This window comes from Bombina bombina, chromosome 5, assembly GCF_027579735.1.
Source record: "Bombina bombina isolate aBomBom1 chromosome 5, aBomBom1.pri, whole genome shotgun sequence".
NCBI lineage: Eukaryota > Metazoa > Chordata > Amphibia > Anura > Bombinatoridae > Bombina > Bombina bombina.
Genome location: NC_069503.1, coordinates 966,094,906 through 966,107,306, shown reverse-complemented (window position 1 = coordinate 966,107,306; position 12,401 = coordinate 966,094,906). Strand labels below are relative to the sequence as shown.

The window sequence follows — 12,401 nt, the reverse complement described above, 5'->3', positions numbered from 1 at the left end:
TTATTAACCCCTAATCTGCCCCCCACAACGTCGCCTCCACCTGCCTACACTTATTAATCCCTAATCTGCCGAGCGGACCGCACCGCTACTATAATAAAGTTATTAACCCCTAACCCGCCTCACTAACCCTATCATAAATAGTATTAACCCCTAATCTGCCCTCCCTAACATCGCCGACACCTAACTTCAATTATTAACCCCTAATCTGACGACCGGAGCTCATCGCTACTATAATAAATGGATTAACCCCTAAAGCTAAGTCTAACCCTAACACTAACACCCCCCTAACTTAAATATAATTTACATCTAACGAAATTAATTAACTCTTATTAAATAACTTATTCCTATTTAAAGCTAAATACTTACCTGTAAAATAAACCCTAGTATAGCTACAATATAAATTATAATTATATTATAGCTATTTTAGGATTAATATTTATTTTACAGGCAACTTTGTAATTATTTTAACCAGGTACAATAGCTATTAAATAGTTAAGAACTATTTAATAGTTACCTAGTTAAAATAATAACAAATTTACCTGTAAAATAAATCCTAACCTAAGATATAATTAAACCTAACACTACCCTATCAATAAATTAATTAAATAAACTACCTACAATTACCTACAATTAACCTAACACTACCCTATCAATAAATTAATTAAACACAATTCCTACAAATAAATACAATTAAATAAACTAGCTAAAGTACAAAAAATAAAAAAGAACTAAGTTACAAAAAATAAAAAAATATTTACAAACATCAGAAAATTATTACAACAATTTTAAACTAATTACACCTACTCTAAGCCCCCTAATAAAATAACGAAGACCCCCAAAATAAAAAATTCCCTACCCTATTCTAAATTAAAAAAGTTAAAAGCTCTTTTACCTTACCAGCCCTGAACAGGGCCCTTTTCGGGGCATGCCCCAAGAATTTCAGCTCTTTTGCCTGTAAAAAAAACACATACAATACCCCCCCCCGACATTACAACCCACCACCCACATACCCCTAATCTAACCCAAACCCCCCTTAAATAAACCTAACACTAAGCCCCTGAAGATCTTCCTACCTTGTCTTCACCATCCAGGTATCACCGATCCGTCCTGGCTCCAACATCTTCATCCAACCCAAGCGGGGGTTGGCGAACCATCATCCGGTGGCTGAAGAGGTCCAGAAGAGGCTCCAAAGTCTTCCTCCTATCCGGCAAGAAGAGGACATCCGGACCGGCAAACATCTTCTCCAAGCGGCATCTTCGATCTTCTTGCATCCGGTGCGGAGCGGGTCCACCTTGAAGCAGGCGACGCGGATCCATCCTCTTCTTCCGTTGTCTCCCGACGAATGACGGTTCCTCTAAGGGACGTCATCCAAGATGGCGTCCCTCGAATTCCGATTGGCTGATAGGATTCTATCAGCCAATCGGAATTAAGGTAGGAATATTCTGATTGGCTGATGGAATCAGCCAATCAGAATCAAGTTCAATCCGATTGGCTGATCCAATCAGCCAATCAGATTGAGCTCGCATTCTATTGGCTGTTCCGATCAGCCAATAGAATGCGAGCTCAATCTGATTGGCTGATTGGATCAGCCAATCGGATTGAACTTTATTCTGATTGGCTGATGGAATCAGCCAATCAGAATATTCCTACCTTAATTCCGATTGGCTGATAGAATCCTATCAGCCAATCGGAATTCAAGGGACGCCATCTTGGATGACGTCCCTTAAAGGAACCGTCATTCGTCGGGAGACAACGGAAGAAGAGGATGGATCCGCGTCGCCTGCTTCAAGATGGACCCGCTCCGCACCGGATGCAAGAAGATCGAAGATGCCGCTTGGAGAAGATGTTTGCCGGTCCGGATGTCCTCTTCTTGCCGGATAGGAGGAAGACTTTGGAGCCTCTTCTGGACCTCTTCAGCCACCGGATGATGGATCGCCAACCCCCGCTTGGGTTGGATGAAGATGTTGGAGCCAGGACGGATCGGTGATACCTGGATGGTGAAGACAAGGTAGGAAGATCTTCAGGGGCTTAGTGTTAGGTTTATTTAAGGGGGGTTTGGGTTAGATTAGGGGTATGTGGGTGGTGGGTTGTAATGTTGGGGGGGGGTATTGTATGTGTTTTTTTTACAGGCAAAAGAGCTGAAATTCTTGGGGCATGCCCCGCAAAGGGCCCTGTTCAGGGCTGGTAAGGTAAAAGAGCTTTTAACTTTTTTAATTTAGAATAGGGTAGGGAATTTTTTATTTTGGGGGGTCTTTGTTATTTTATTAGGGGGCTTAGAGTAGGTGTAATTAGTTTAAAATTGTTGTAATAATTTTCTGATGTTTGTAAATATTTTTTTATTTTTTGTAACTTAGTTTTTTTTTATTTTTTGTACTTTAGCTAGTTTATTTAATTGTATTTATTTGTAGGAATTGTGTTTAATTAATTTATTGATAGGGTAGTGTTAGGTTAATTGTAGGTAATTGTAGGTAGTTTATTTAATTAATTTATTGATAGGGTAGTGTTAGGTTTAATTATATCTTAGGTTAGGATTTATTTTACAGGTAAATTTGTTATTATTTTAACTAGGTAACTATTAAATAGTTCTTAACTATTTAATAGCTATTGTACCTGGTTAAAATAATTACAAAGTTGCCTGTAAAATAAATATTAATCCTAAAATAGCTATAATATAATTATAATTTATATTGTAGCTATATTAGGATTTATTTTACAGGTAAGTATTTAGCTTTAAATAGGAATAAGTTATTTAATAAGAGTTAATTAATTTCGTTAGATGTAAATTATATTTAAGTTAGGGGGGTGTTAGTGTTAGGGTTAGACTTAGCTTTAGGGGTTAATCCATTTATTATAGTAGCGATGAGCTCCGGTCATCAGATTAGGGGTTAATAATTGAAGGTAGGTGTCGGCGATGTTAGGGAGGGCAGATTAGGGGTTAATTCTATTTATGATAGGGTTAGTGAGGCGGATTAGGGGTTAATAACTTTATTATAGTAGCACTCAGGTCCGCTCGGCAGATTAGGGGTTAATAAGTGTAGGCAGGTGTCGGCGACGTTGAGGGGGGCAGATTAGGGGTTAATAAATATAATATAGGGGTCGGCGGTGTTAGGGGCAGCAGATTAGGGGTACATAAGGATAACGTAGGTGGCGGCGCTTTGCGGTCTGGAGATTAGGGGTTAATTATTGTAAGTAGCTGGCGGCGACGTTGTGGGGGGCAGGTTAGGGGTTAATAAATGTAATACAGTGGTCGACGGGGTTAGGGGCAGCAGATTAGGGGTACATAGGTATAACGTAGGTGGCGGTCAGCAGATTAGGGGTTAAAAAATTTAAATCGAGTGGCGGCGATGTGGGGGTACCTCGGTTTAGGGGTACATAGGTAGTTTATGGGTGTTAGTGTACTTTAGGGTACAGTAGTTAAGAGCTTTATGAACCGGCGTTAGCCCAGAAAGCTCTTAACTCCTGCTATTTTCCTGCGGCTGGAGTTTTGTCGTTAGAGCTCTAACGCTCACTTCAGAAACGACTCTAAATACCAGCGTTAGAAAGATCCCATTGAAAATATAGGATACACAATTGACGTAAGGGGATCTGCGGTATGGAAAAGTCGCGGCTGAAAAGTGAGCGTTAGACCCTTTAATCACTGACTCCAAATACCGGCGGTAGCCTAAAACCAGCGTTAGGAGCCTCTAACGCTGGTTTTCACGGCTAACGCCAAACTCCAAATCTAGGCCTAAGATAGGTCTATGAGTACGGCTGAGTAAGCTGAAACGCGTTAGACTATGTAGTCTGTACATATTACCTGTTATTTTGCAAGTTTGCTGTTTTTAAGATGTTGATAATAAAGAATTGAAGATTTTTAGCTGCTCCGTTTGGATCTCCATTCATCGTACTTTAATATTGCCTATGCACCAGAATTCCATCCGGAAGGTGCTTTACTATATTCCAGGCAGCCTTCTTGAGAACCATATGGTCAGCGACACTAACCCAATGACATCATAGAAGCGGGCCGAAGACTGGAAGCGGTGTCAGTAATGGATACATGTGAATAAAGGAGTCAAGACAATAGCGAGACGACACCTGTTATTGAAAGCTTTATTCCTCTACGGACGCCTCTTAGAACAATAGCGGAGTGGGTCGAGCTGCATGGGTGAGTAATGCTGCAGAGCAAAAGCCACAGCGTCTGTTAAAATTAACCCACCAGCCGGATCTGGAGACAGCACAGTGACCCAGCTATAACAGAGGAGGCAGAGGTAGCCTTCTTTGACGGGCTAGTATTTCGACAACCATACTGACACATACCGCTTTCCACATTGTGCTCCAACTACACATTTTGTGCACTTGGATAACATTGTGACAGTTTTTTTAATTGGGGGATATTCACAGATACCAAAGGGACTTTGAATTTCTTTTGTAATAAAATACAAAGTAATACACTGGAGAAGCACATGCAGCAAGGAGGCCTGATTGGCCAACCAAATAATAAGACAACACACAAATAGCTGTGCACATCAACACTAATTAGTTACCTAATTTCTCAATATATTCGTTAAACAGGTAACCCCTTGAAGCATACAAATATTGAAAAGAAATAGGCTGACGCTAAATAAAAATGTGGCCCCTTTTAGACCACATAAAATGTAAGCATGAGTTAAGGGGAAGTTAGTATGGGCAGAAAATATCCCCTATTATCAAATATCAAAACATGCCAAAAAGGATATCCCCAGATGATAAATAGAAGCCACTTATATAATAGTTTTCTAGTGAGGGGGAATTGTTGGGGGGGCAAATAGAGCTACTCTTGGAACCTGAAAATATAACAAATAAATAGAGCCATTCATGGACCCTTAATATATATTTTCAAACTATAAATATTAACATACCAGCACCTTAAAATAAAAGAATAAATAGCAGTCTAGGTAGATATATCTTTAAGTGGAGGTGGATATTTCTCATATGACTCAGGGAATGCTTAAGTAGCAATGAGACTGCCTTAGACAGTTTATTATCCAACAAATGCAAATTTATAATGAAACTTTTCTGGTAAAACTTGTTTTCTATGTCATAAAACATAGCTAAAATCATATGATACAATGGTCACCTGACTTATCAGTTGAGTCATCAAATACCACCCTACAGGTGGTTCCGTCATTTACGATTGTCAGTGATGTTGATGGGTGGTAGGTGGTAGTCCAGGGACGCAAAGAACTATCTTGTTTTATATATCTGGTATGGAGTTCGATGGGGGATTGGCGCTCTCCTTTTGCTGTCCGAAAAAACTCAGGCCAATGTTCTGGTCCTAAAATAAATAAATAAATACAAATAGAAAAAAAACCCAGAAGTATTAAATTATTTGGTGCATTCTTAATTTGGAATAGACATTGACAGTTTACATTATGCTATAATGCCCATTTATCTTCTTAAAGTTTGTTTAATAATACGAAAATATATCTTATCAGTTGTCTGATCACCCTTAAAGAGGAAGCACATGCCAAAAAAAAAGCAAAAAAAGTTAAATATAATTGATAAATGTATAAATAATTTATGGTTAGTGGTCAGTATGGGTCATTATTCATGGTCCACCAACAGAGCTGTGGTTATTGTCTTTATCAGCCAGTAACCATCGCACAGTCATAAACTTCTTAATTGTTTCAAAATAAAAGTAAACAGTTTTAACTTAAAGGGACACTCAAGTCAAAATTAAACTTTCATGATTCAGATAGAGCATCGAAGTTTAAACAAAATTTCCAATTTACCTCTATTAACAAACTTACAGCTAGATTACGAGTTTTGTGTTGCGGCTTGTAACGCTGAAAATATGGCACCGCAGCTATTACAAGTGTTGTCGGTATAGCTTTACTGCACACCTTTTAGCCTGTAACGCAAAGTCAGTTGCACACACGTAAAAATGACGTTTTTTCATGGGATTCCCATAGCGCCGGAATTACGAGTTTTGCGGTAAAGCTAAAAAGTTAGCGTTACAGCCTAAAACGACAAAATCTGTACCGCCATCTAAAGTCAGTAGTTATGAGTTTTACACTACAAAGCTGTAACATAAAGCTCATAACTAAAGTGTTAAAAAGTACACTAACACCCATAAACAGCCTATTAACCCCTAAACTGAGGCACTACTGCATTGCAAACACTATAATACATTTATTAACCCTAATCTGCCGCTCCCGACATCGCCACCACTAAAAAAATTTATTAACCCCTATTCCGCCATTTCCCGACATTGTCGCCACTATAAAAAACTTATTAACCCCTAAACTGCCGTCTGCCCACACCGCCGCTATACTAAACCTATTAACCCCTAAATCGTAAGCCCCCACAGCGAAATTTACTAATATAAACTATTAACCCCTAAACCAAAAGCCCCCCACAATAAAATAAACTCAAGCTTGACAAAGGCTCTGCTAAGAGCTGAAACGTTGCCGGAACTACTTTCATCACACTATTGTGGCTCACTAAGAACACCGTACTCCAGGAAACACTGAAGCAACAAACGGACATCACACAGCTGAGGGTGAAATTCCAGAGTGTGCAGGGGAGAGGAGCTCGGCGGCTTTCTTCCCATCACACACAGAGGGTTCCCAGAGCTGTTTCATGCTGGCGGTATAACTGCTACACTGGATTACAAAAACACTTGGAGCTCCTGAACAAATTAAGGTACTGTTTCTCCACGGCTATAACCTGCTCAGGATTGCCGTTTTACACCAATACTAAAACTTTGAAATTGAATTGAGCATCATTGTTGCAGCTCATTGTTATTTTGCTTAAATAACCAGGATTCATTTTCTCTCATTAGTACTGCTTTTTTGCTTCCTTAACCCTGTCTGCAGCAGAGGCTAAGTTTTTTGAAGTGTCTTTAGAGGTCTTCTCTCTACATAGATAGGTCACTTACAGAGAATTACTCATTTTATATAAACAAGTTTTTATGCATTTATTTATGTACATTTAGTATTGCCTTTTTATATTTATCTCATTGTATGAATTATTTTGCTTACAACTCTTTTAATACATTTAGTAAAGTCTAATTTAATTATATTTTAACATTCATTTCAATTGGCTGTTGTTTTTTTCTTGATCATTTACCTATCATTTGTTAAAAGATTTTTTTTTCTTCTTGATCATTTACCTATAATTTGTTAAAAGATTTTTTCATATGTATTAGGACATAATCAACTCATATATTCTTTTGACCTGCCCTTTAAGGCGCCCACAGTACTTGTTTTTTCACTTCAACGTAACCATATGATACTTTGGCCTCTAGTTATCAATGTTGTCTGACCTGATACGACAGTGTGGATCAGGTCCAACAGACATCGCTGAATATGGCGAGCAATACGCTCGCCGTATTCAGCATTGCACCAGCAGCTCACAAGGGCTGCTGGTGCAACGCCGCCCCCTGCAGACTTGTGGCCAATCAGCCGCCAGCAGGGGGGTGTCAATCAACCCGATCGTACTCGATCGGGTTGATTTGCGGTGATGTGTGTCTGCCTGCTCAGAGCAGACGGACAGGTTATGGAGCAGCGGTCTTTGTGACCGCTGCTTCATAACTGCTGTTTCTGGCGAGCCTACAGGCTCGCCAGAAACACGGAGCATCAAGCTCCATTCGGAGCTTGATACATATGCTCCTTTGTCTCACTTTATAACAGTGGGAGCATACACATATTGCACGCAAAAACACATCAATTTGTTTCCTTTTATTATTTGTTTCACTATCTATTTCTCATCCCTTTTTGTCTCACTATATATATATTTTTTTACACATCTTCAGCTGATAATTATGCAGACAACTTCTGTATATTGCTCCTCCCTTTGTCCAGCTTTTCTTAAGCTCCACTTTGATCGCTCACAGGGATTTGTTTAAAATCATATTCCATTGGATTTTATTCACTTGCTTATATTTTATCAGAATTCATCCATCTTTAGATATTCAGTATTTGTTGCCTTAGCTCCGTATAGGACCTTCTTAACCCGTCACTATTAGTTGTCATTTACATAGCAATTTGCTACACAGTTTCTTTCACTGTTTTAAATAGATAATCAAATTTGCTACACGCCGGTTACACTTACCTACTATTTGGTTATACCTACCCTAAGAGATAACTCATAAAACAATATTTATTGGCTCTTTATAGATATACCTCTAATCCTTGTTCTTTGCGTTAAACATTGTTCCGTTTGTGCAACTTGCCCTCTGCGCTATTTTTGTGTTATATACAGTAAGTGCGAGACCTACAGTAAGTGTGTACTTTTTTTTCACGCTTTCTTAGTGTACCTAAGCCCTTGTTTTGGGCGCTCCTTCCTACATCCTTATTCTAATATCTTACATATAACAAACAGCTTTTTCAGATGTGGCTGTTTTACAGAAAGAAGAGGGAAAGAATATCAGAGAAATACAGAAAGAGCAGTGAAATTGGCAGAAGGAAGAGGGAAAGTGAAAAGAGAGAAAGAAAAAGAAAGATAGAAATTGGAAAATCAATATAAAATTGGAAACATAAAATAAAGTATAGAATAGTAAAACAAAATATCGGCTAGATTACGAGTTTTGCGGTATGAGTGAAAATGCAGCGTTAAGGCTCTTTTTCACTACCGCTAGTATTACGAGTCTTGCAGGTTAGGGGCACCGCACACTTTTTTGGCCGTAATGCAACGTAACTGCCGCAGCTTTCAAAAAGTTATTTTTCAATGGGACTTCCATTGCGCCGCTATTACAAGTCTGCTTGGGAGACCAAAAAGTGAGCGGTACACCCTAAAACTTCAAGATTCATACCATAAACTGAAAGTCAGTAGTTATGAGTGTTACGCTACAAAGCTGCAGCATAAAACTCATAACTAAAGTGCTAAAAAGTAAAATAACACCCATAAACTACCTATTAACCCCTAAACCGAGGCCCTGCTGCATCGCAAACACCAAAATAAAATTATTAACCCCTAATCTGCCGCTCTGGACATAGCAGCCACTAGAATAAACATATTAACCCCTAAACCGCCGTACTCCCGCATCGCAAACACTAGTTAAATATTATTAACTCCTAATCTGCCACCCCTAACATCGCCGCCACCTACCTTCATTTATTAACCCCTAATCTGCCGCCACTATACTAAATTTATTAACCCCTAAACCTAAGTCTAACCTTAACCCTAACACCCACTAACTTTAATGTAATTAAAATAAATCTAAATAAAACCTACTATTAATAACTAAATATTTCCTATTTAAAACTAAATACCTACCTGTGAAATAAAATATAAGCTAGCTACAATATAACTAATACTTACATTGTATCTAGCTTAGGTTTTATTTTTATTTCAAAGGCAAGTGTGTATTTATTTTAACTAGGTAGAATAGTTACTAAATAGTTATTAACTATTTACTAACTACCTAGCTAAAATAAATACAATCAGCCAATAGGATTGAGCTTGCATTCTATTGGCTGATTGGAACTATTAGAATAGATGTAATTAGTTTAAATATCTGATAATTTCTTTTTCTATTTTGTGTAATTTAGTGTTTGTTTGTTTTTGTAATTTAGTAAATTGTATTTAATTTATGTAATTGATTTAATTGTAGTGTAAGGTTAGGTGTTAGTGTAAGACAGGTTGGGTTTTATTTTACAGCTAAATTTGTATTTATTTTAGCTAGGTAGTTAGTAAATAGTTAATAACTATTTAGTAACTATTCTACCTAGATAAAATAAATACAAATTTGCCTGTGAAATAAAAATAAAACCTAAGATAGATACAATGTAACTATTAGTTATATTGTAGCAAACTTAGGGTTTATTTTATAGGTATTTAGTTTTAAATAGGAATTATTTAGTTATTAATAGTAGGTTTTATTTAGATTTATTTTAATTACATTAAAGTTAGTGGGTGTTAGGGTTAGGGTAAGACTTAGAGTTAGGTTTAGGGGTTAATAAATTTAGTATAGTGGCGGCAACATTGGGGCGGCAGATTAGGGGTTAATAAGTGTAGGTAGGTTGCGGCGTCATTGGTGGCTGGAGATTAGGGGTTAATAACATTATGTAGGTGTCGGCGATGTTGGAGGCAGCAGATTAGGGGTTAATAAGTATAATGTAGGTGTTGGCGATGTCGGTCACGGCAGATTTGGGGTTAATTAGTATAATGTAGGTGTCGGCGATGTCGGGGGCGGAAAATTAGGGGTTAATAAGTATAATGTAGGTGTCGGCGATGTTGGGAGTCGCAGATTAGGGGTTGATAAGTATAATGTAGGTGTCGGCAATGTCGGGGCAGCAGATTAGGGGTGTTTAGACTCAGGGTTTATGTTAGGGTGTTTGGTGTAAACATACATTTTCTTTCCCCATATGAATCAATGGGGCTGCGTTACGGAGCTTTACGCTCCTTTATTGCAGGTGTTAGGCTTTTTTTCAGCTAGCTCTCCCCATTGATGGCTATGGGGAAATTGTGCACGAGCACGTAAAACCAGCTTACCGCAGCGCTGGTATTGGACTGCGGTATGGAGCTCAATTTTGCTCTACGCTCACTTATTGCCTGCTAACGCCGGGTTTTTGTAAACCTGTAATACCAGAGCTGTAGGTAAGTGAGCGGTGACAATAACTTGCAAGTTAGTACTGAGCAGCTCTTACCGCAAAACTCGTAATCTAGCCGTATACTAGTACAATTCATTCTGACTCCGAAAATAACAGGAAGAATTGTTTTTCCCTTAACCTTTTTCCCATTACTTTTTTTCCAGCTGCAGAGTATAAAATGTATTAAAATTTGTTTTTTAATGTTTATTTGTGTATATGAATGCACTGGTTTTGTGTTTTGAAGCTACAACCTAATAAAATGGGTTGAGCTTGTCAGTATAATGAGTTCTCATTACTTAATCACATTGAGTACATATACATGTTTCTTTAATCTTATATATTTCCTTAAACCAAAGACCAATACTTGGAGAGAACAATGGAAAATTAACATTTCATTACCTTATATCTTCTATACCCCATTGGGAGTGCATTTTTTTCTGCTGGCTGTGTTTACACACATTATCTATAGCTTGGACCTAAGGCCAGAAACTTTCAGAATAGGTGGGGATACCACAGGCTAAATCAACCATTTCAAATGCCAATATAAGGGTAAAGGAAATGTAAAAAATTGAATACAGTCCAGCAGGTAAAGTGGATCATTGGGAACAAATTAAAGAGGATAACATTTTTGAGTAAACTGTCCCTTTTAGTATTCACAGATTCAATACATTTCACTGTCAGCTCTCTTAGCTTGGATACTTGTGCACAGGCACTCACAGCATATGTGTGAATGCTGCTGAAAAACTAATAACTTTTACTACAAACATTTTTGCTAATGGAAATATATTGCAAAAATAGTTCCATTTAATGTTGAAATGTACCTATGCATATTTCAGTTTTGACCTTTCTATCCATTTAAGCATTTTGAAAAGAAAACATTGCTGAACATATGATTGGATAGAATTCATTATAACCTATTAACTGGGTGATGTATTGATTCTTCTGCACTGGGACAAACAGCTTTTGACATAAAATCTAGAAATGCTGTCTACTTTTTGTTGTGGAAATGAATTACTACTGCTATTTTTACTTTTTTCTATGTGTGGAATTATAAAACTTTCATTATAAGTTAAAGGGCCCTTATGGTGCAAAAATGATATGTTCTATTTAACAGGATACATACTCCTTTTAAAGATGAAAATACTACAGTATTAATAATGCATTATATTCATTAATATCAAATGAAACAATATGCTAAAAATAAATATATATTTTTCTACTGTGTAAAAATAAAAAAATGTAATTGGTACAAAAGGAAAATATAGTCCTCTCATGACAAAATGGATAGGCTATTATAATTATTATTATTATTATTATTATTACAATTATTATTAGTACTATGAATTTAATATTTATGCTTACTTAAATAATTATTTACTTCTTAGAACAGGTGTTAAATTGACTGGATTGAAAATGAAGCTACTCACCATTGTTACTGGCATATCCCCAATCATATCTTCGGGACATTGCTATTACCGTGTAAGTTAATTTGATCTGTCACTTCTTCTTGCGAGGCGAGAGGCAAGTTGCACGGGGCTGTGAGCTGTATTTTATAGACTTCACTAACTTGTACTTGTCAGATTGATTTGAGTACAGCCTATTCTGGTCGTCAGTGGACAATGAGGCAATAACAATGTTATCTTGCTTAACAAGCCATACCCTCTCCTGGGACACTGCTCTAAATATTATAATCCCTTCTTAGTATTGGAAAGAGTAGAAATATTATACCTGATCACAAGTGGATAACAAAAGCCAACTACATAAGGGCACGAGCATTGTCATTCTGACTGTAACCAAATCATCTATATGAAGTGATAAAATGTATCACTCTAATACTTAATATTTCAA

General features: G+C 37.3%; 1 protein-coding gene across 1 annotated transcript in view; it reads right to left on the bottom strand.

The window, feature by feature from the left end:
- The window catches only part of LOC128659582 (carbonic anhydrase 3), a 68,858-nt gene extending 56,838 nt beyond the window's left edge, over positions 1-12,020 (bottom strand). The window contains exons 1-2 of the mRNA XM_053713172.1: positions 11,981-12,020; positions 5,096-5,293 (exon numbers count right to left, since the gene is read on the bottom strand). Of these exons, the coding sequence (XP_053569147.1) occupies positions 5,096-5,293; positions 11,981-12,020 (238 nt within the window). The remainder of the gene's footprint in view (positions 1-5,095; positions 5,294-11,980) is intronic.
- Between the last annotated feature and the right edge of the window lie 381 nt (positions 12,021-12,401).